Source organism: Chrysemys picta, chromosome 6 (genome assembly GCF_011386835.1).
Source record: "Chrysemys picta bellii isolate R12L10 chromosome 6, ASM1138683v2, whole genome shotgun sequence".
Lineage (NCBI taxonomy): Eukaryota > Metazoa > Chordata > Testudines > Emydidae > Chrysemys > Chrysemys picta.
Window position 1 is genome coordinate 82,239,356 of NC_088796.1, and position 24,990 is coordinate 82,264,345.

At 40.6% G+C, this 24,990-nt stretch overlaps 1 protein-coding gene across 3 annotated transcripts in view; it reads left to right on the forward strand.

Annotated features, from left to right (window-relative positions):
* ROR2 (receptor tyrosine kinase like orphan receptor 2) overlaps positions 1 to 24,990 on the forward strand; it is a 226,068-nt gene that overhangs the window by 84,631 nt on the left and 116,447 nt on the right. Inside the window, exon 1 of one of the 3 annotated variants that reach the window (XM_024107950.3) lies at positions 22,856 to 22,889. The exons of the other annotated variants lie outside the window; for them this stretch is intronic. Coding sequence (XP_023963718.1) covers positions 22,871 to 22,889 — 19 coding nt within the window. The 5' untranslated portion in view covers positions 22,856 to 22,870. Of the gene's footprint in view, positions 1 to 22,855; positions 22,890 to 24,990 lie in introns of those variants that run through there. 3 annotated transcript variants of the gene reach the window in all.

Below are 24,990 nucleotides of genomic sequence, written 5' to 3' on the forward strand. Positions count from 1 at the left end.
TCACAACTTCCTCTGGCAAGGAGTTCCACAGGTTGACTGAGTATTGTGAGAAGAAGTGAAGCTGGAGTCTTTTTAATCTCATGAACCATCATGGATAACACATTGTGCCTTTACCTATAGCTGTGTTACACCACTGCCTTCAATGTGGTTATGCAGGTTTTACTGTTTGGAAGGCGGTAAATGAGCATATTGATGTTCAAAAAAGAACAAAATCTATTTTACTCCCTCTTGACTGTCTTGGCCTTTCAGGGATAATGGAAGTAAAATGTAGTGAAAATTGCTTATGGTTGTCTTTAAAGTGAGGGGCCTTACTCTGAATCACACAGGGGACAGAGCTGTTGGGTAAAAAATGGCCATTTTTATATGTCTACATTTAGGGCAGAGCCGTACTTCTATCTTTTTCAGAGAGAGACTGTAGTTAGTCAAAATGGCCTCCACTCACATGGGAAGGCTCAGATGAGGAAACAGAACCAGTACAATATGATTTTTATTTGCATTATCCAAAAGAATCCATCACAAAACTTCAAAATGGATCCTCTACTGTTTTCTAAGGGCTGACTGTGTACTTGGTACTAAGTATGACACAGAAGAAGACATTTTAACTCCCCAGAGGAGTTTACAATCTAAGGGCCAATTTTTTAAATGTTGAGTGCTGGGGCTGCAATTTTTCCTAGTCTTTATGCAGGTGGCAGTAGTGGGAGAGCATAAGAAGTCTTTCCCATCCCTCTCAGTCCCTCCTTGAAGGCCAGGGAGGATAACCGTCCCTGTGTTACTGGGATACAGCATCCCAGTGTGGATAAAGAGAAGGCAGGATCTTATTTCAGTAACCCTCTGCATAGGCACATGAATCAGGATAAGCATGCAGAGGGGAAAAGGCTGTACTTCATAACAAGATGTAGCCGCAAGTGCACTCCATCACAACAGGGAACCCCAGCAAACACTCTAGAAGGCTTGCTGGTACTCCTGTTGGTACAATGCAGCTGTGTACCACTGTTTATTCTGTGCTGTACTTGCATGGCATAATCTATCCCTAAATAGAAAGACGACAAAACAACTGGGAGTACTAGAGCAAGTTTCAATCTTAGGCTTTTTATGATATTTTTTTATGTTATTGGTAATGAGGGATCCAGCAAGAATAGCGGCTTTGAGAGTTCCCCAGGTCTGTGGTTAACATAGTGAGTCTGTGGGATGGGGAATCCGTATTAAACTTCTACATTTTTTTTTACCAGAAATTGTCTAAAACTACATTTTCAAAAAAACCTGTGAGCTCAAAAAGGTGTCCCCTTTTTCAGTGTGTTCAGTTTTGTTATGAATAGCTTGAACAACTTTTGACAATGATAAAGGTACAGGCAGTCCTCGACTTTGCGACTTTTGACTTGCAACAAACGGCACTTATGACGTTTCTGAATTGACACCCTGATTCGACTTACGACGATTGGTTTTGACTTTACGATGCTCGGTCCCACAATGGAGTATATTGTGGTTCCGAGTTGCGACACAATTTTCAGGAACCAATTGTGTCGTAAGTCTGAGGACTGCCTGTAATCCATTCTGACTTTCTTGTGCTTTTAATTTGTAATGTGTTTTCAATGGTATTGATGTGATTGATTAGTATTAGGCTCTGTTGCCACTGCTGTGGTATGCATAACTGACAGTGATTTGAATACAATCTCCATCTTTTGTCATTTGGTCTCTTTTTCAGGCTCTGGACAGTTTGTTTTAATGATGGAAAAATATAATTACATTAAACAAATTCACGGGCAGAATTAGGTCCTGATCCTACAAACTCTTATCTTCAGTAACTTCACATTTGGGAATAACCATTTTCAGCATATGGGTCTCACTATGGATATTCACTTGATACTTAATGAAACGTTGTTTTCTGTAGTCATGGAATTCAAGCTATTTTCAGCACTTCAGCCTTTTTTAAAATTTTCTTCTCCATTCTCACGTGACCATCAGTACATCATGATCTGAACAACTGTGTAGAAGGTTATTGAGGGATCAAGAAGTATAAGTATGGATCTGTGAGCCTTGTCCAAACCAGTTGGCCCATACTATACAATAGTTGTGGTATTCACTTGGCATTGACTTTGATGGAATTAAGCCAATGCTGAGTACTTTTTTGAAAATTCCATCCATACAAATTCCATCCATTAAACTCGATACCTTTTTAAATAAGGAAAAACGTCCCCATCAGTGTTTTTAGACCCTTCTTGTTTTCACTCTATATACTTTCTCCTTTGAAAACCTCTTTTACTCTACGGGTTTCAAATACTACACCTGAATCTATTATATTAATTGACAGTGTGCTGACAACTCATCCTATCGTCAGTATTGCATCTTGAACTGAGTTTCAGACATCTTTTCTTGGATGTCCATCTCAAACACCATCTGCCCCAAACTCTCCTCCCTACTAATATCGCTCCACTTCCTCCCTTTGCTTACTGCTGTCATTCCCACTCTTTCACTCCAGCTTTCAACTTTTGGGATTGTCTTTGATTTCTCTCTCTTTCTCCTCTTACACTTTTCAACAAGAATCTTTTTAAGTTCTGTCCCCTCACATTATGTTTTGCTCTTGGATAGTGAGGTGATGAGCCCAAATAAATCAACCAGCAGAAATACTTGCCTCATTGTATCCTTGTCCACATATTGACTCTCACGTTGGTTACAGTAACCTTCTTCGTTATATCCAAACTATATCTAAAATAGTGATGCTAAAATAATTTTGCTCTCCAGCTGCTCTTTTCCTCTCCTGCTCCACTCCTTTATTGGCTTCCTGTCTGTTACTGTATCACTCTGAACTCACTCTTCATCTCCTCCTTCTCTGTCTCGTTCGTCCCACATAATATCTCCCCTACCTATATCTCCGCTCCAGTTCCTTCCACTTCACCCTCATTTTCCTTTCACCCCTTCACATTCCTCCTGTTCTATTACTTCATTGTTTCCTTTCCCCAAGGTAATCTTTTTACATTTGATCTTGCTACCCACTATGCTTGGAAGTCTCCTATTTCTTTTGCCTACCACTGCAAGTTCCTCCTCACTTTTTATTAATCCTCTGACATTTTTGTCCTCAGTTATGTCTCTGCACACTGGTTTTCATGCACTAGTTTTCTGGTCTTGAATTATAAACTCCCCAGGGCACGACTGTCTTAATTCTAAGTCTTGTAAAACATTGTGCATGCTTATGAGACGGTTCAAGTGTTTAAAGATATTTTTGTTCCCTAGGGCATTCACCAATTAATAGTAATAAAATGACAATTTGTTACTTAATGTTTCTGTTCACCTGTAAGTTAGTAGACAGTTTTCTTCAAGCCTTTTGTGAATAGTTACAGTGATACAAAGAAGTCCATCATGCAATATTATTCTTTTAATATGTAATTAAATGTTCAAGTTATTTCCATGGAATGTTGTGACTCTGACTTTTCTGGAAAAGTCTTACAGAATTTGATGAGAATTAAACTAATAGCGTTACAATAATTATTGTATAAAATTACTGAAAATTATGGATGAAATTTGGGTTGAGTCTGATTTGAGGTGGGGAGGGAAGAAATAACACAGCTTGCTGTATTATCTATATGTTTGCTCATTAAGATATCCCTTTTGGATATTTGAAATTCTGGCAAGTGAAATTTGGAAAAGAGAGAAGCAGGCTAAATTAAAGGGTTATTTTTAAAAGATGGTAATATTTTATCCAGAACTAATTTCTGCCCTCTTATTCACCTCTAATGGGGAGCAAGTTGAAACAAAAACAGGCCAAAGACCACTCAGATGGTAGCAGGCAGAAGGAAGTGAAGTGTGTTCTTTCAGATGTCCAAGAAGAGCATAATTTGTAGTCCATCTCTTGGGACCCCATTTTAAACAGATTGGGCTCTTCTTCAAAGGCCATGTTAGGATGGCCAAAATAGTTTAATCTGCGTTACCAGTTTCTGAGTATTTGGAAGACTCAGAAATAGTTTTGGGGTCTTCAAATATCTGTAATGATGGACCTGGGAAAACAAGATTCAAAGAGGTTACTAATCAGATTAAATTGTGTTAAACACTTATCTCCCAGCATCTCTTATGTCAATTGTGGACATAACTCTGAGATAATAATATACAAGGAGTCTAGCTTCCTGTCAGTGCTAGTTCATTAGTTTTCCATGAGATTTTGCACCTTATTTTCATTATTTAGTCTGGCTTAACAATATTCTCTCCCTCTTTGGCTATGCCATCTGCTGTAAAATACTCCGTTTAGCACAAACTCCTGAATGGGGTGTGGTCATGTCCTTTTACATGAGGCCTGAATTGTAGGAGGCACCCCATTCCAAAAATGAATTTGAGTGTGCTTGGTCTGAGTAGTGGGAAACCTTAATTTAGGAATTGTGGTGGTGTAAAGATCACCTCATTACTTTCTTAGATGACTGCCTGAGCTAATTGAATTCTTGCTGGGCCCATTAATAACTCTTGTATTTTTGCTAGGGATCTCAAGGCCTGCATTACAACCGTGCAGTTACTTTAGCAGCTGCTAGGTAAAGTCATGCAAGCCCGCATACTCTAGATCTAACCTTCAGAGTAGGCCTGGGAAATGGAGGCCTAGTAATATAATTGCTTTCCTGATGGCATAGCGGAACATAATAAACTTACATCCACCAATGACAGTGCCTGGTGGTATGGTCCTTGCATATTGCTCCTTCTTCTGCCCCTTTTATCTCCCATCTTGCTGTGTTCCTCATTTCCCTCCTTGATTGCCTGGCATACGAAAATTGTGGGAACGTTAGTTTTGTGACCACCTCTATTTCCTGCATATCCTGATCCATTAACTTTGTGATCTCATGCTCTCTTCTCTCAGCAGGAGTGCTGATCCCATGCTACTGAATTCACTCATTTTCCAACTCTGTACATGTTACACTCCAGACTGGAGAGCCAAAAAGGAGAAAAGAATAGCAGGTATTGCAGGCAGCACAGTAGTGTAAGCATCATAAAGAGAGATTTTTTGCACTCCCTTGACAGGAACCGGCAAAATGGTCCAAAAGTATCTCAGTATTCTCAGAGAAAAATACAGAAGCCTTACTGCAGGGCCTACCTAGGTTCAACACACTTTTTAATTAAAAAAAATTGGGACATTGGGAGATGGATGTTCCCATTGAGTTTTTTCTTAGGGGCAGTTCCTTTAAGTTCTCTCCCTCTCCTCTGCTCTTCTTGACTAGAGTGCGCCTGGGCTGACCCTCTTCTTCATTTGCCTCACTCCTCTCTGATACAGTCATTCTGCTTTGTTACCTTTCTGGCTTTCCTTTCAAAAGGGCCCAACACTGAAGCCCTTTTGTGCTGCACAACATTTATTAAGGAAGGCATGGCATCCAGCCCACTGTAAAGGGATCAGTTGAAACTGTAGGTTGCAAACTTAACAAAGAAATGAAACATATCTATCCCAAAATACTCAATATTGGAGACTATTTGACAGCTACACAGATTGTCACTGGGTAGTTAAAACATAATTCTTTCAATTTAATGTCATGACAGATGTTAAATATTACTCGTAATGCTCATGGATGGAAAAAAATTCCGCATTTATTTGACGTGGGTAGCTTAATGGTAAGGCATTTTGCTGACATTAGAATGAAAATTTAGATAATCCATAGCTTGTCTTTCACTGCCTCTGCTAGAGACGGTGGTAGTATTGTTGTGATGCTTTCAATCTTAGTGGGTGACAATGCTTTGTTTTATACCCTGGAACACCTCATGGCTAATATGTATGGGAATCTGCTCTGGAAGAAGACTATTTTCTGTCTTCAGTAAGAGGATGGTGCTGCAGTACTTAGTAGGGAAAGAGACAGGGCTGTTTCTGCTGCAGGGTTAGTGCCATATCATGGAAAGATCTTCAAGCAAAAAGGAAGTTGCTGTCACATACAATGTTTCTTACAAAGAACTACATTGAGTTTATAACAATTTAGACAAGAGAGTACATGATATCTTTTAATGTTGTATAGTAAGTTAAATAAATAATGCATGTTTGTGGTTTTATTATTGTAAACCTTGTTCTGATTTGAACGATGAAGTACTGGTTAAGTATAAATTAAGAGGAAGAAAAACAGATGCTTAGCAAACTACGTAATACCTTACAGTGCCTTCCTTATATGTTAGCTGCTTCTAACAAGAGCAGTATGACAGAACCGTAAAATCTAGGACCAAATCTTAATTCTGCCACCATTATCTAAGGCCTAAACTTAGCCTCTGAATCCTCCCTCTTTAGCCCACCCATAAACAGAGACATTGTTGCCAGCAGACATAAGGCAGAGCAACATTCTTGGGCTGAACTGGAAAAGCAATCATTTCCTGGCAGAGAACACAGTTGGTCAAGTTATAAAGTGGTTTCACGTGAACAGAGCCCATGCTATCAACTTTTATTAGGGTCCTGTTTATCTTGGGCCTTGTGGGAGTTAAAAGAAGTTGTTTAAATAGAACTTATAGGTAAACCTTTGGGCTGCATCTAATGGGTCATGTCTGTATGAAATATAGGATTGAGGAAAAGTTTTATTTAGCTCTGAAATCACTTTTCAGTTTTGAAAATTACCTTTTGTGAAAATGACTCATTTAAAAAAAATAACATAAACAAAACATATTTTTATATTTCCAGAGAGTTCTGCTGTTTTGATAGATGTGGCTGTGAGGTTATATAATGCTGGTATTTTGACTAGACCGTAAGCCTTGAAAATATTTTTTTGTATTGTTTTAAAAATAAATATAAATGCAGTCATGTATAGTCTGCATTACCTTTTGTTGGACTATAAACTTAATCTGTTAAATCTACTTGGTCTTAGACAATGAGTATGTTGACATAAATAATGCTATTCATTGTCTTGTTTTTTAACTTGAGACTAGCAGCCCTGCCTAGCAAATTCTTAGTATTCAGATGACTTTTTCAGTGACTTACACTACACTGTGTTTGTCTTGGCTAATGAGGGCAGTATTGTTTACCTTTGAGCCGCACATAGTAATCACTGAGGAAAAAACATAGGAAATGTGGTTAAAAACACCCTCCCCCCCATGCACTTTTAATTATCGTAACACTTGTGAATATAAAGATATACTCTAAAACAGATAATTTTGGAAGGGAAGATTTGAGCTGTGGAAAAACACCTTGTAAATCCTGATTCTTAACTGAATAATACTAAAATCATTGAAGAATAGATCTTATTTGAGCCTCCTCTGAGTTAGAAGTATTGAATCATTTTTTAATTCATTGAAGTGGCTGAGATATGTGTTGTGGAACTCATTTTGCTCTTTCCATTCCAGATAATTTTGGTAGATTAGAAAGGAACTGTATCCACATGTCATGACTGAGATTCTAAAAGCTAGATCAGGATTTCTGCAGCTGATCTGAGAGCTTCTTGAAGATGATGGTTGCAAAGCATTGTCCTGTTACATGAAATGGAGTATTTTCCTTTGGACTGAGAAGGGTCAGAAAATCACTTTCACAGAGCTGAAAACTCTTAAAGCCAGAGGCTTAAAAGACAGAGATGCATAACATCTGCACACATTTTAACAGTATTTTCCTTGATGGGATGTATTTTTAAAATCTCCTCCCCTTTTTAAAATAAATGCTTATTCATAATATTTAACATGGGCCTGAAGAGATTTATGCACTGCTTGACTCTGCTTGCAGGGAAAGGAAAGTGAATAATGAAGTATAAATAAGGCATTGGCTAGAACAACTGTGTTTTTGTATTTGGGCCGAAATATGAATACATCCCCAAAAGCTCATCTCCTACTTAAATTTGCAGGACATGGACTTCTGACATAAATCATGTTTGAAATTTGGATGAAGATCTAGTGAGCATGATCTACACATTAGTCACTTCAAGACTGGACTACTGTAACTTCCTGTGTCAGTCAAAGCCAGTCCAAAAACTCCATATATGGTACAGCACACTACAGCCCACATATTGAGGGTGGAAAATGGTGCACACTACTGGCTCATTTCCTTCTAGTTGTGGTGTTAATTTTCAAAGCTCATATTGTTCTTGTACCATGGTGTCTCAGGGACTGCCTCATCAGCCGCAAATTCCCTCATCAGGGATGTGTGAAGTATAAATGCTTAGGGCTCAGCATTAATTGTGGGTCCTAGATTTTTGAACACCCTGCTGGCAGGTATCAGAATGAACTTAAAGCTGCCTGTTTTTATAGCTGACCTGCAATAAGAGGCAGAAGCAGGAAGAACAGACTAGAAACCAAAAGCTCATTTAAACTGCTAGGGTAGAAAAAGTAAAATTCAAATCTTGTTAGGCTTATCTTTACATTGTATATTGTGCCTAGATACTGGTGACTGATACCCCATAATTAACTAAGACAGATGTCCATATAAAGCAGAAAAGCATTGTGAGTACTCTTAGTATGCTAGTTTTGGAACTGAAGGGTTGTAGCTTCTCCTTTTTTCAAACAGGCAGCAGTACCGCTGATCACCACCAAACATACTTTGGTATCACGGGGGCTGTTTTGTCCTGCTGTGACACTTCCTCTACAATTGTTCTGCCTTATGAGAGAGTCCCAGTAACTTGACCTCCTAATTGTTGAATTGCTGTTTTTCTTTCTCCCTCTCAAATGTCAGACTGTGCACACAGAAAGGAAAGAAAACGTCTGGAATGTAGGCAACACCATCAGCCTACAATTGCGGGGTCAATTTGTGCTAATTGCACCAAGGCAGCTGTTACCCTAAGGGGGAAAGAAGTCTGGTATCTCAGTCAGAGGCCATGTAGAATGGGAGCTTACTTGTTTTCTCAGGAACATTATCAAAATACAGCCATGGAACCGGTAGCACAAAAGGAGAGGGATAAAGCTAATTCACCCCCTGGATCAAAGGCGGTGAAGCCTTTACAACCTCATTTCATCCTAAATTGGCAGCATTTTTATATTTAGATCTGTATTGTCTGACTAACTCACCTGGCACCATAGTGTTCACCTTGAACATAATTCAGCAGAGCCTTGCAACAAGCAGAAGCATATTTTTATGGTATTCTTGTTTGGTTTTCCTTAATATCCTTTCATCTTTGGCTGGCTGAGAGATGGCACCATTCCTCTCAAATATCAATCATGCCTTTATACTTTGAGGGTAGGCCATTGCAGTGTGCTTTGCCTGATATTAGCCTTGAATATTGCTTCAGTTAGTGCAAAATGTGGTCGTTCACTTTTGAGGCAAAACAGACAGAAGAAGAGCTATTACACCTGTGCTATTGATTCTTCACTGGCTGCCAGCGCACTTCAGGGTGGATCTGAAGATGCTGTTAAATACAGTCCTTACTGATCCAGGCGCCAGTTATCTTGGACCACTTATGACATCTGTTTTCAGAAGCAAGGCATTGGATATCTGTCCCAAAGATGAAACTTGCAGAAACAGGAGACAGGGTACTCTCAGAGACAGGCTCTTGAACCTGTCCATTTTTCAGCGCAAGGTGTAAGAGTCCTCTTTGTTCAGGCTTTCCACTAACTGCAGAATATAGAGCCTCCTGAGATTTTCTTTACTGGCTACTGTCTGCCATCATGTATACTCTTAAGTGAAGCTGGGACATCTCCTGGAAGTGTAAAGGAAATGTTTTCTACATTGGAGTAAAAGTTTGGTACTGTTCTGACCTTTATATAGTGCAATAAGGTACTACAGTGATAGATATTTTATAAATACTTTGTGGCAATAGCGGTCCTATTCTTTCTTGTTTTCTATCAGATCAACTGTTCCTTTCCCTGTATCTCTGTATCAGAGGTGGTAAGAAATATGCTTTCTTGTCTTGAGGAGAGAGGTGAGAGAGAGAGAGTCCTAAACCTTTGATCTCTAACATGTTTGAAGCATTTCAAACAGTCATCTTGGCTGGTTATTTCATCCATCATCCAAAACAATTATAATACTATCACAAATTACAGAAACATCACAATCCTTCAATTATTGTATTTCTTTTCCAATGGGCAACAATATTAAGTATGCGCACATCAGAAGGAGAATATTTCAGACTATCTTCTAACTTTCATATATGTTACTTAAATTTACAAGCAAAAGGAAATATGATAATGATACAAAATTGGTCTAGATAATAGCGAACTAATTTATATTTTATGGAGCAAAATATGCATTTGTCCTTATAAAAATGACATTTTAAATTTCATACAGGAGAAGGAAGGGAGATGTGAAATGCACATGTTGGATATTGAGGGCCTGGTTGGACATTGTATGAAGTCTGAGGGCACAAGAAACTTCCAACTACTGGATGGTTGGGCATAATTCAATTTGCCATCTCCCGTAACTTTATTATAAGTCTTATGATACTTGGGTTTGGGGTTGTTGTTGTTTTTTTTTGGGGGGGGGGGGGAATCTGTGAATTTCTGACTTGAATCTCCCACATTGCTCTGATCCAAAATAGCAACCATCTCCCATTCCTGTCATGGGACGAGAGCCACAGACTTCCCTTAGCAAAATGGCCTCGGTCTCTTTAACAATTGCAATGAAGTGCCACCAGCAAAGATGGATCCTGGTTTCCAAAGAGGCTGAAGCCAAGCTGTCCTCAGAGAAGAGGGTGACCCCTTAGTCACTGTATGTGTCAGACGAGTCAAGAGAATGTGGAACAGGTGTTGGAATTGGACTGTGGGGAAGAGGATGTGTTAGGGACCTGGGCAGGAAACTGGTGGTGCAGGGAAATGTGGCATGATAGAAAGGGAGAATATGATGACTGGGAGACTGTAAGGTGAAAAGGAGGGGAATTTAGGGGGTGCACGTGGGACAAGAGTTGGGGGGGTATGTAGGGAGGATATGCATGGCACAACTGTCTTTCCTGACTAGGTAGTGTGAGATAAGTGAGGGATACTCTCCATACCCCAGGGGCAAAAGTGGATGGGTAGAATTCTCTTCAATCAGTGAATAGAGGGGTAACATTTTTGTGTATTTAAGGGTGGTATTTTTACCCTGAGGGGTGATAGCACACAAGTAGAGAATCAATGGCTTCCCCCCAAACGTGAGAATTCAAAACACAGGTAAGAACTCTGGGTATGTCTACATTGAAGTAAAATACCTGTGGCTATAGACCATGTCAGCTGACTTAGGCTTGTGGGGCTAGGACTGGGCTCTAGCCTAAGCCCTGGGACCTTGCAGGACCTACACTGAAATCCTGTAGCCCCAGACCTGTGAGCCCAAGACAGTTGGCATGGGCAGCCTTGGTTGCAGTGTAGATATACCCTATGTGATTTATTATTTTAAAATCTTGTGACTTTGAGTTTCCCCAACTCAAGATTTTTGAATATTTTGAGTTGGTGTGGATGATTCAAGTCCTTGCCAAAGAGATGAGGTACAACGTAAGCAGATGCCACACCTTCTAACAGCATGGTGCAATGGAAGTATTCTACCTGTGTTCTCAGGGGCTCCAGAATGCATTGTGACTTCATGAAGCACAATCCCTCCCAGAGCTTCATCTCAAATGTGATTTATATCATAAATACACAGTTGAACCTTAATTATGCTGTCGATCAGCATGTATATTTTATTGAGGCAGTGGGATAGCTTCTCCTTATGCCTCTTGATTTTTTTAAGATCTTGGTTTTGTTAGCAGTTTCTTTGGTCTAGAGTGTATGGGAACATAGTGACCTTACCCTTTAAACAGTGCTGATTGATTCATCAATAAAAAAAAAACACACACAAAAAAGTCCTTCATATGATACTGGTTATAACTGATTCTTCCTCCTTAGAGGTGGAACTGTCATGTTCACTTAAGCCAGTGAACATGTGGATTGACAAGTGGACCCTTCTTGAGTGGATTGAGGAAGTGAATATCTTCTTTAGATCTGTGTACCATATTACTGGAAAGAAGGTCACAAATTGGAGAGAGTTGAGAAGAGGTCAACAAGTATGATCAGGGGATGGAGATATGGAATTATGAAGAAAGGTTGAAAGGGCTAAATGTGAATAGCTTGGCTAAATGATGGCTACATGGAGAGAGACTTACATTTACAAATATTTGGAGGGTGTATACAGAGATATAGTGGTACACAGGCAGAATATAATCAGGAATAATAATGGGATGACACTAAGACAACATTTTTTCAATTTCACTGTCAATATATTTTGCTCTCAGGAACTGTTTCTCGAGGGATGTGGTGGGAGTCCCATTACTTAAGACTTGCAGAACTAGACTGGGTAAAACACTAAAAAATATACTTTTTACTGGCAGGGAGAACAGTAGGTGATCTATTGTATATTTTAACATTTGTTAGCACTTCTGAATCATAAGTGCAAAATATTGTTCATGACTAATACATTTTAAATAAAAAATGCAAAATGAATGTAGATATTAGACTCTCTGCAGAGTCATATTATTGGCCACACTTATTTCTTTATCTGCCTGCTGGTTCCTTCAGACGGCAAACATTCCTTAACTATAATCAACTGTAAATGAGATACTGTGCTGGATTCCAGTGAAGCCTTAGGCTTGTAAACTCTGGAAAGCCATTGACATCAGAGGTCACTATGTTGTAACAACATCAAGCTACGCCATCCGCTTATAAAGGGAAACATTCCGTATAAACAGAGATGATGATGATCTGAAAATACTGAGTGTTCAGTGGCAGAAATTTCCAACTAATTTCCTACACAGTGATGAAAAGATTTACAACAACAACAAAAAATAAAGTGGATGAAGTATATAAAGTGAAACCCTCCACTGGACCCACATTACAATTGTTCATCCTCTATATCAGTGGTGAGCATTTATGTGCGCCTGCCTACTGACAAGGGAGCGCTTCCGTCGGACAACCCACCGCCGAGGAGTACGGCCGCCGGACAACTGGCCGCCGGTTCTCGGTGGCATTTCGGTGGTGATGCTTCTCGATGACGCCGGTTCTTGGCGGCATTTCGGCGGCTGGTCATCCAGCGCCCGCCACACTCTTCTGGAACATGAATATGCTATTGCAACAGAAAGGTTGGGGACCACCTATATGTAGTACAATGGTGATCAGTTTTGATAAATCGGGGGTGTAAATTGCTGACAGATTTTTTCCCTGATATCTGTGACATGTAATAGTGCCTATAAAGAAGCTATTACAAAGCTTATGCTCTTTAATTCTCTTTTTCTTTTTTTCAAAGGTATGTTGTAAAGGTAAAACATAAAATTTCATCTTTATTATAATTTTTAAAATTTTTAAATGTTCTCTCAAAATCAAGGTTTGAAACTACTGCCTCACTAAATGTACTGGGAAATTAACAGTCTACTCACAAGAAAGGCAGGGTGCTGAGTTACTTTGCCTTTATGACCCTGCATGTTTTATTCCTCCACTCTGCTCACAATAACAGAGTAGACAGGCAAGGGGAGCGTGAAGTATGCAAGAAGGCTGCCCTATGAGACATATCTAGTTTTCATTTGTAGCTGTTTTTAAATAGGCAACTGTAAATATTGATCATATCCATTACCATAGAATAGTACAAATTCCCCTAATGATATTGTTGTTCTACTCTGATTTGTTTTTCTTGCATTTCTAATAGTGCTAATTATTAGAGATGCCTGAGGAGGCAGTATTTGGATGTGGGCTAATTTTCACCTAGGGTTTGGGTTCAAGCCCGAATCCTGGCTGTGATGTGGGTCTGGCTTCAATCATGCCAAATTCCTGGGAACAGTTTATCAGAGCATTTTATCCCCAAATGGTAAGAATATGAGATCAGATTACCTTGTGAGATTGTCGGCATCTGAATCAGTACTGGAAAATTCCATCCCATCTGGTTTTTGGATCTAACCTAGATTGGGCTCCCATTTCCTCCAAGAAACTGCAGGGGTTCAGATTTTTGGTTCTGTTTTTTGACCCATTTGTATTAAATATATAATAAAATACATTAATTACACGAAAACTATATATTTTTGATTTTTGTTGTTGTTCACCAGATATGGAATTTCAGTATAGAGTAATTTTCTTTTACACAGACACGTAAGTCAAGAGCCTCCCAAGAGACAGCATAATTTTTTTTGTCCTTACCTCTGTCCTGCCCATTTTTCATCCTTTACCAGTATTATCTACTTCTCTTGTTCTTTTCTTAATTTAGGGCTTGATTCTGCAACTCTGATAATGAGTAATATTTACTCTGTTGAGTAATTCCACTGATGGGAACTCAGTCTAATTGTCTTTTGCATAATCAGCCTCCTGCCTGTACGCTTTTTGGAACTTTAATTGTTCTGTAAAATGTCATGTATGTCAGTTGTATTATATAAATAATAATCTGTCTGCTTTCCTTGAGAGTATGTTTTTGGATTCAACTCTTAATAAACTGATGTTATATGCTAACAGAGAAAATGTAATTTGTGACAACTAAATACAAATTTTAAAATCATTGGTAAAATAAGGTCTACTTCAGGGATACTTTCTCCTTTTGTTTTAGGAGGTACTTGGAGTATTTTTGCATCTTACCTATTCTCTGCCTAATCAACAAACTTACTGTATGTAATACAATAAAATGAAGGAGGAAAAAATACTTTTAATCCCAACTTTACACAGTGTTTGCTTTCCCTAGTTCCATATTTTTCTAAATTATTGCTGATTTCACTAGTAAATGTAATTGGTGAGTTCCACTGTAGAATGAAATCATTCTTGTAATATAGAATTGTACCCAAGTTAACTGTGCTGCTCTTGACTGTAGCCACTGATGCTTGCTGCTGACTCAGCTGGATTGCCTGTGTTTGGGATGCATTGAGCAGTCACCAGACAGTGTAGCAATGGGATGACCTAAAGAAGAGAAAATGGCTTGTAATCATGTGTGGAGCAAAGTATGTTCTTGCGTTTGTTTGGGCACTCTTTTTGCCTATTGTAATGAAAATACTGTCAGGAAACAGAATCACCAAATCCAATGAGACTCCGGACACAAGTGCCAAATTTGGGTTTTTAATTTTGTTTCTTAAAGCTTGAGTAGCTGCCCTGACATTTAAAAAGGTGTCTGGAAATTCTCCTTGTAGTTGGGTGGCTGATGCATTACTAACCATGCAAAGCACTTTTCCTGGGATATATGCAACTTGACTCTGCAGTTTAATTATTTGTATGCTGTTGTGCTTCTTAGTTTAAGTGCTACAGTTTAAATCTCAGTCAGTAACTCAGATAGGCTTTCAAAATTTGAACACTGTTTACAATGTATCACTTAAATCTTGTATGTTTCCTCTTTATTTGCTTATCCACATCTTGAAATTTGCACTCTCCATGAGAGTAATTAAGCATACAATCCCATTAATGACCTGAGTTAACATCTGTGTTTATTGAGCTATCTCAAGATATTACAACACATGGACTATTTGACTTCTACTCTTATCACAGCATCTCATAATTACTGAATACAGTGGTGACGTGTTAACATCTGAGTTATCTTGTGATATAAAAGCAATAAAATGGATGTCATGTCTCGATATATTGTGAGGTAACTCAGAAGATGATGCATGTCACCAATATACATCAGCATGCATGTTTCAAGGCTATGGTGTTTTACTCCAGTAATGTGTTGGTTGCATCTCTGTCTTATGTAAATTCCTGGAAATGAAGGGCCTCCACCTTTGTGCTTTCCTCCAAAAAATAAATGCATATATTTCTTGAGATACAACCTACAGTTCTTTCATTGGGCAGATGCTTGGAAAAATCAATGGGAAACAGGCACCTAACTGAATGCAGTAATTAAACCACTTCCACTATGAGATTCAGATCAGCAGATATTTGAATCCTTCACAAACTATCCTATGCTTTCCTCTATATCTGTGATAGTCAGAATCCTAAAAATTTGAGCTTCTGTGCATTAAGACCTTATTGAAATGGATAAAAACAGATGTGAGTTTTCCAAAAATTTCACTATACTTTCCAAGACGTCTGTTTGTCATCAGCTTCTGAGAGCTGCACAATTCCATCTGTGGTCCTTATGATTTACAGCATCACCGATTTTTGCAGAAGAAAGCAGATGAATCCTTCCGTTTAATTTTCTCAGTGAGATTATACATGTGCAGGAGCCTACTGTTTGGCTGTGGTGTTATTAACCATGGTAAGGCTGAGTCTTGGCTGTGCAGAATTTTTTTTTTCTGGAAAACGGACTTCAGCAAACTCCTCTTTTTGTGCCAAAGTAGCTCACTAGCTAATTGCAAACACATGGGAGTATTTACAAAGAGCAGGTCACTGGGCTCAAAAAGTGACTGATCATATGTTCTGGTTCAGTGTGTATGTATGACAGCCCTTTGCAGTCCTGTTCCATGTCAGCGCAAGTCTGGTTCATCAGTTAGTGACAAAGAACAGCTGCTCTGTAGGCACTAAGCACCCCAAAATATTTCAACAATAAAAGACTGTTTAAGGTAACAGGTTTTGAAAATTAGTTACTCTATTGATCGATGATAGAAGTTGGTTGGCCTTTAACTAACTTCCATCATTGACTCATAGCCTGTCTTTGGGAAGTTGAAGAGAGCTTGAAAATCTCCAGTTTTCCACTCTCCTTATCTCTCCAGTTATGTAAGCTCTTTATCAAAAGTAACTGTGGCAATACAAATGCGGGCTTCTCAACAGCAGAGCCTGGACGTGAAAGCTTTTAAACCTCAGAAGTTTGGTTCCTCTTCATGTATTTCCCCCCCCCCCCGCCCCTTACTTCTCTGTGCTCTTCTAAAAGGTTCTTTTTTAGTATAAGTAGTTTATAAGGAGAAAAGACTATGTCAAGGTTCTAATTGTTGCGATTCAAATATTAGTTTGTGTTGTGCGGGGACCTGTCCTTTTTATGTAAAATGGCTATCATATTGCAGGTCTATAATAATTATTCTTCTTCTTCTACGTATGTTTTTTAATAACTGTAATTCTAATGGCGATCTGATCAAGTTCTGAGTAGCAACAACCTGCATGGTTGCATTAAACATTTCTTTCCCTATTATTTTCACTTGTTTTTGAACAAACCAAAGTTCAGAGGATCATTTTGGATAAGTGTGCAAAATTTTGGGTGTTTACCTGAGCCTTATCAGTTCTTTGGGATGTACAGAACTGGCTATCTTGCTTAATTTGACACTTCTACTGCCAACTCCTGCCATCACCACAAAGTGCAGAGGTGCATGAAAGTGATGGATTAATAATAGCAATAGGGTTGTTGAGTAGGAGCTCAAATTTTGTTGGAGTTATGGTTGGTATTTACTTTACCCTAAATCTGATAAACTGGAATGTTTTGACTATTACTGAAATTTCTTCTGAGTTTGTATACCTCCATGTTGTCAGTGAGCCATACCTACAGAGAAAGAGAGACTTATGGTAGTCAAAAAGGTGTTATTGCACTGCTAATGTGTTTAATTTACTGCAAACAAAACTAGAAGTGAGAATTTTAGAAGAGACAAGCCCCTTGAACACAAACTATGTATACCTAAAGTAGGTGACTTTTAGAACTTCTGATTTAATTCTGTTAAATGTCTTAAGAATTGGAAATTGAATTTTTCCAGTTCAATTTATAGGCCCAGTTCTGCAACTACTCTAAACCTGGAACTCCCAGTGAAGTCAAATGGAGTTCTGTTTGCATAGTGGCTGCAGGTTTGGGCCCCAAATTATGATTTAAAATATCAATAGCTCCGGAATGCTGGTCATTTCAGTGCTGATATGAACCTCTGAGGTTCAGAGAAGTTAAATATTTACACTGGCTCCCATGCACCTGGTCTGTAAGTCCTCCTGTACTTGAGGTTTCTAAGGTACAAATTATTTTGCCAGAACTTCATAAACTATTTTCTTTGGTAGGATAGATCTCTGGGATCTTTGTGTATTTGACTACAAGCTTGGTGTTGATTAAATCTCACCTCTTCTCTTTTTTCTGTCATCATCAGATGTAAAATGTACAATCTGTTTTTCTTGTTGACCTGTGAAATCGTTTTTCTATTACTGTGGGTGTATTGAAAGGGACAATAGGTTGCTCAAATTGGTAGAATATTTCTACAGTAATAGAAATTTGTTTAAACTCTAATTACAGATGGACTGAGATTAATGTATGAGTACTTGGAGTGTACGGGCCTAATGTGGCAGCTTTGCCTGGAATAGTTATGTGAGCACGTATGTGAGCACAATAGTTATGTGAGTACCTAATAATGTAAAGGTGTTTTCTTGTAATTATTAAGTAACTTGCTTACATATCTCGTTTTTGCTATTGAGGTTTGATGCAAACGGGGTGACCAGATCGCAAGAGTGAAGTATCAGGACACATTGGGGGGGGGGAGGGGGAAGAGCCACAGCTGCCCAGCACCCCACACAGAATCCCCCACTCGCTAGTTTCCCAATACACATACACTTCTCCCTCCCTCCCAGTGCCCTTCCTCACAGCCCCACCACCACAACTAAACAATGCCCTACACAGACTGCCCAGTGCCCTGACACACTCAGATTCCCCCCACTGCCCAGCGCCCCCCAACAGGCCTCCACTGCCTAGCACCCCAAAACACACAAACCTCCCCCACTGCTCAGCGCCCTCCACACCCTCACAGCCCAGCACCCCACACACACCTCCCAGACACTCACTCCATAACACCCTTCCCCCTTCCCTGGCTGCACTCACCAGCCCTGCTGGGAGGTCTCTGGCTCCTAAGGTCAGAGTGGCGAGGGGGGTCTCCAGACTCTCCACGTGCTGCGCCTGCCACAAGCGTGAGCTCCGTGGCTCCCATTGGCCGAGAAAAGCACCAATGGGAGCTGCCAGAGCCGTGGAGTGGGGCTTGCAGGCGGGAGCAACCCGCAGAGTCCCCTACCCCTCCACCCCCGACCCTAAGAGCCAGAGGGACCTGACGGGGGTGGGAGGTCCTGGCAGTGCCTACCTGGGGTGGCTGCTCCTGGGAAGTATCTGGCAGGTCCCTCTGGCTCCTAGGATCAGGGGAGGCCGAGGCGTCGCCACGTGCTGCGCCCGCCTCAAGCTCCGTGGCTCCCATTGGCCGGGAAAAGCGCCAATGGGAGCGGCCGGAGCCGCAGAGCGGGGCTTGCAGGCTCCGGTAGCGCGCAGAGAGCCCCCTACCCCCCTGACCTGACCCTAAGAACTCGAGGGACCTGCCGGGGGGTGAGGTGGGGAGTCTTGAAGTTGCGGGGCTGGCGGCGCTTCCTGGTGGGGCAGCTCCCAGCACCTGCCCGCAGACAGGAACCTGCAGTGCGGCCCCTAGGCACAGAGTTGGAGGGGGTCTCCGCGTGCTGCACCAACTCCCTCCTGGCCAATCAGAGCTGCGGGGGGCGGGGCTTACAGGTGCCGGCAGCGGGCAGAGAGCCCTCCGCCCCCCCCCGACCCTACCCTAGGAGCCAGATGGACCTGCCGGATGCTTCCCGGGAGCAGCCCCAGGTAATCACTGCCGAGACTCCCCACCTCACCCCCCGGCAGGTCCCTCGAGTTCTTAGGGTCAGGTCAGGGGGGTAGGGGGCTCTCTGCGCACTGCCGGAGCCTGCAAGCCCCGCTCTGCGGCTCCGGTCGCTCCCATTGGCGCTTTTCCCGGCCAATGGGAGCCACGGAGCTTGAGGCGGGCGCAGCACGTGGCGACGCCTCGGCCTCCCCTGATCCTAGGAGCCAGAGGGACCTGCCAGATCTCGGCGGTGCTTACCTGGGGCTGCTCCCGGGAAGCATCCGGCAGGTCCATCTGGCTCCTAGGGTAGGGTCGGGGGGGGGGGGCGGAGGGCTCTCTGCCCGCTGCCGGCACCTGTAAGCCCCGCCCCCGCAGCTCTGATTGGCCAGGAGGGAGTCGGTGCAGCACGCGGAGACCCCCTCCAACTCTGTGCCTAGGGGCCGCACTGCAGGTTCCTGTCTGCGGGCAGGTGCTGGGAGCTGCCCCACCAGGAAGCGCCGCCAGCCCCGCGACTTCAAGTGTGTGCGGTGAGCTGTCCCCGATATCAGGACAAAAGGCATCCCGACAGATGTGCGGTCGGGACGCGAGACAAATGTCTTAAAATCGGGATTGTCCCGATAATATTGGGACGTCTGGTCACCCTAGATGCAAAGTCCATTGAAGTCTATGGAAAGGTTCCCAGTGACTTCAATGGGCGTTGCATCAGACTCTTGCTTTGCATAAATAGTATATTGGAATTTGTATTGACCTAACAGATCTGCAGGGTTTTTATTATGGTGCTGGGAGTTGAGACTTCATAAATGATCGCAAATAAGCTGAGACTGAACCAATCTTCTAAAAACTTTTTCTCTTTATTTTGCCTTCCACTCTTGGATACATAAATATAAAATGATTAAGCAAATCAGTCATATTGTATAGTCAGAAAAATAAATAAATAACCTACAAGAAGATGTGTCATAAAGAGACAAAACAACGAAAGCCTGGGGCTAAATTTACATATTCCTCAATGCACTGCAAACATACTAGCGCAGTAGATTATATTTTAAACCTTAAGAAAATGAAGAAGAGGAAAAACCTGGACAATTGCAGAGCACTAATGCTCTGGGATTGAGATGACCTATCTGTCTGAAAAAGCATGGATCTTTGTTGCATCTGGTAAGAGAGATTCCCATTCACTCTGCCAAATGCCTTCTCTGTATTCAGAACCATGCAGTAACATGATAGTCTGACTTCCTCCTCCTGTGGGCGTGTGTGTAGATAGCATCCTACCTTAAATGATCCAAAATAATACAGATTACGATAGCGCTATTAGTTTCACTACTGTAAACTATAAACAGTATGTATATTATATACTATACTGTAAACTATACTGTATATATTTACAGTAGTGAAATTGTAACCGCATTATTGTAATCTGTACTATTTTGGACCATTTAGGATACTCTTTCGTCTTTTCTTTGAAAGTAATAGAAGGATAACTAAATACTCCCATATTACAATCCACTTGACTATTATTAATTATCATTATCAGTTTAATTATTAATATTCTGTTAGTACCTACAGTGTGCACTGTTACACACAGGAACACACAATCCCTGCACAGAAGACCTTAAAATCTTATCTCTACCATCTGCCAATATTCCTTTGATTTTACTGTTCTGCGCTAGATTTCTCTGTTCTTTGAAAACAACTGAAATTTTGTGAAGCTAATTTTTCATTTTTAGACCACATCTTCCTGTTATAATCCCACCTAACAAATTGGGTGGGAAGGGATGTTCATTGCTTTGTGAAATTCCTCCCTTTTCTTACCGTGAGGCCTTGTGAGCTATAGTGTACCTGGAAAATAAATTACATAATGTTCTGCTTTGTTTTGAGTTTTAGAGCTCATTAAAATGGGTTAGAAAATATGTATTGGAGCCCCAGTTACCTATATTTAGGGCCCTACCAAATTCACGGCTGTGAAAAACACGTCATGGACTGTGAAATCTGGTCTTTTGTATACTTTTACCCTACGCTGTACGGATTTAATGGGAGAGACAGGTGTTTCTCAAACTGGGGATCTACCCAAAAGGGGATTATGGGAGGGCGGGGGGGGGGTGTTGCAGGGTTATTGTAGGGGGGTCATGATATTGCTACCCTACTTCTGCACTGCTGTGGGGGCTGGAGAGCGGTGGCTGCTAGCCAACAGCCCAGCTCTGAAGGCATCAGCGTAGAAGTAAGGGTGGCAATATTGCTACCCCCTTACAATAACCTTACAACCCTCCCACCAACCTGATTTTGAGTCAAGACCCCTACAGTTACACCATGAAATTTCAGATTTAAATATCTGAAATCATGAAACGTATGATTTAAAAAATCCTATAACCGTGAAATTGAGCAAAATGGACCGTGAATTTGGTAGGGCCCTACCTATATTCCTTCCTTTCCCCTTTGTAGTTTTAAATAACTGACATACCCAACAATCCACTTATCTGCATAGTCAGATAATTGGAGTACTTCAGAGTGACTTTAACTTTGTGGTATTCAGTAAGGAAAGCTTCTCCCTAATACATATTTAGCAAATGTTCTTTATAAAATCTGGTAGCCAGTGTTCCTCATTGTCAGGCAGTACTTTGTATTGCGGGGCTCATTTTAACAAAAGAGTTCATTAAATATGGGTTGTGTGATTGCAGAAGAAATAAGCAATTGCTGTCCTAATTATTGAGTGAAAAAATGTGTTTAGAGCTCAAAGTTCAGTGATGTCACTTTACAATTAACTAATTTACAGTTATGTGACACAGATCTGAATAATTAGGGGCATTAATAGTTAAACATGTAAAACTTAGTTAAATTATGTTGACATTCTTGGGAAAAAAGTCAAACTTTAAGTGTGACCGAGCAAATTATGATTCTTTAAAGGTTGTCACAAGCAGAATTGATTTAGGTTGGCAGAAACTATAAAACAATTATGTATTTTTGAAAAGCAAAGAGTGAAGTGAACCCAATTTTTGGCCCTAGAGAAAAGGAAACGATTCTAAAAATCGCCTAAGTCACAAAAGTTCATTCTCTGCGCCCCCCCCCCCCCCCATTTCATGTTGTCTGGAACAGCTATAAAGAAAGGACAGAAACTAAATTGTTAACCCTTACAAAATTGGCTAATCCCCAGGTTTACTGGGAGCTGGCTGTTTTTCTAGGGTGCTATTGTGTGCTGTGCCAGGGAGGTTTTGGATACTCCCAGCCTCCCTTTTGCCTCACTTCTCTGCAGTGTTGATGTCTCCTGCTGCTCCCTTCCGTTTTTATCTGGGAAAGGGGGAGGTGGGGGGAGAGAGAGAGAGGCATGTTACAGTAGGATGTCAAAATTGAGGCAGGAAAGACTCCGTCATGGAGTCTACAGCATAAAAGAGCAGGGTCAGCAAGGCATGGAGGTTCTGCTTTCTGGGTTAGTCTTGGAGGTGTTTAGTACTTGATGTGAGGCAAGGGAGATGAGTGTTTCTGTTTTACTCAGAGGAGGATGAGAGGGAACACATACGTTGGAAGGAGAGATGCTGATGATGGTTATTGCCTCCTTCGTGTTATAAAGATTTATTGGAATTCTTCAGGATGTTTAGATGATATTTTGTAAGCAAGGTAATGTCTGTCTGTTTTAATGTGGTGGGGAAAACAAACTACTGCTTTGGTTTTCCTTGTTTTAAGTAATTGCTTTCCATTGTCTTGCACCTTTTTATTGCAAATGGAATTATGCACAGTAACTCTTTGGAACAGAAAATAAATTCCTAATAATGATATGAAGATATGCATTCCATTAATGCTTTTCTAACTCCGTTCCTTTAAAGCTTCTTCCCCTCCCAGTCCCCATGAGGAATTGGTTGAGACTGCAAATTTAATTATATCTTTGTTTTTGAGGCATCTTCAGTGGTGTGTGAAGTGTTCAGGAACTAAGAAAGCTGGTTTAATAGCATGCCTAGTAAGGCTGTCTCTCTTCATGTGACTCTATAGAACTATTTTGACATTTCTTCTGGGTGTGGGGGATGAAAATGTTTGCTCAAGTGCATGCTAGTTTATCAGGTTTATGTGTCTTCAGCCTACTTTCAAAGCTGGTATAGCACAAGGTTCACAATGTTTTGTTAGGCCTTTAAAAAACATGGGAAAATGTGTGAACCCATGAGTGAAAATAGTTTCTATGAGTTTCCATAATTGTAGGCATTTAAAAAAAGTAAATTAACATAATAAGTTGAGAATAATGAAATTTGTTGGCTAAATTACTATTCTCACTTGGATTAATTACCTGTTAGAAGGCCTATTACCTATTTTAAATATTTGTTTTAAAAATCTTAATGAAAGATTTTTGAAAATTGTTTAGACATGAAAGTAAATATGTTATACCCTGTCAGATTCTAACTGATGGGGATTTCTTGAGATTTAGAAATGATTAATCAGAATTCAGGTAATTCTGCTCACTAGAATTCAGTCACAAACATAACTTTATACTTTTTTGCTGCAAACAAATTAGTTTCCTGTTGGCTATTTTTTAAAAAGGTGTGGTATTTAAATTCATAGTGCCTAACAAACCTTATTAGTAAGAAGCAACAGAGGGTCCTCTGGCACCTTTAAGACTAACAGAAGTATTGGGAGCATAAGCTTTCGTGGGTAAGAACCTCACTTCTTCAGATGCAAGTAAGGTTATTAGTAAGGTTTATCTCTTTATGTATAAATGAGTTTGGCCTGAAATGGAGTTAATTCCCTATATTTTTCTTAATTGAAAGAATTAACAAAGTGGCATACAGTTTTTAGAAATGGAAATCTAACTCTTAGGACCAGACTTTCAAAAGTGCTTGGCACCAAGCAGCTGCTTCTGTTCTCAGTGGGAGCTCTGGGGTGATGAGTTCTATTGAAAATCTGGCTTTGAGCTTTTAATCTGTATTTTGGAACACGCTTCAGTTGGCAGGATATTGTAGGGATTTTTCTCTTGAGATTAATCACTATTTAAATAGAGAGAGAGAATCTCTGTTTATTAAGTTAGAAAAATGTAATTACTAAACCTGTTTGGGGTCTTTTGGCCAGTTCTGAATACTTTAATAGTACTCCTGTACTCAGATCTTCTGGAGTGCGAGACATATCAGGGTACAGACTAATGAGCAGCTGTGTCACCCCTGCCCTGCAACTGTGGGTGCCTTAATGCCTTGCTGTAGTAGCTCCCATCTGGGCTGATCACAATCAGCCTGCCAGCATGCAAGCCACACCCTGAGTAACTGCAGCCTGCCAGCTGCACTTAGGTTACAATCTGGCTCTCACCAGCCTGGGTTATACTGCAGGGAGAACCCAACACACACCCCAGTCCCAGATTTCTCCCAGAAATGTATGTCCTGTGCTGCCCAGCCCTCTCCTGGAAAGTTCAAAATATTTTAAGTTCATTATTTCTTTAAGGCAGTGGTTCCCAAACTGGGGTTCGTGAAATGTTACAGGGGGTTCTCAAGAAAAAAATCCCTAATGGCGGACAAAGCTGTCCCTAGGGACTCCGGGCAGCATGGGGCCAGCAGCCTGGAGCCCCTGGACTTCCAAGAGCTAAGCAGATCAAAGCAAGCATATCTATCACACTGAGGAGATTTAAACTTCAAGACTCCCTATCAGGAATGGAAAGGGAGGTGGATATTTTTTGCTGTTTTTAAAATTAAATAGGTATTTAAAATTATTATGAAGAATCCGTGTAAGCTTTGTTGTAACGTGCGTT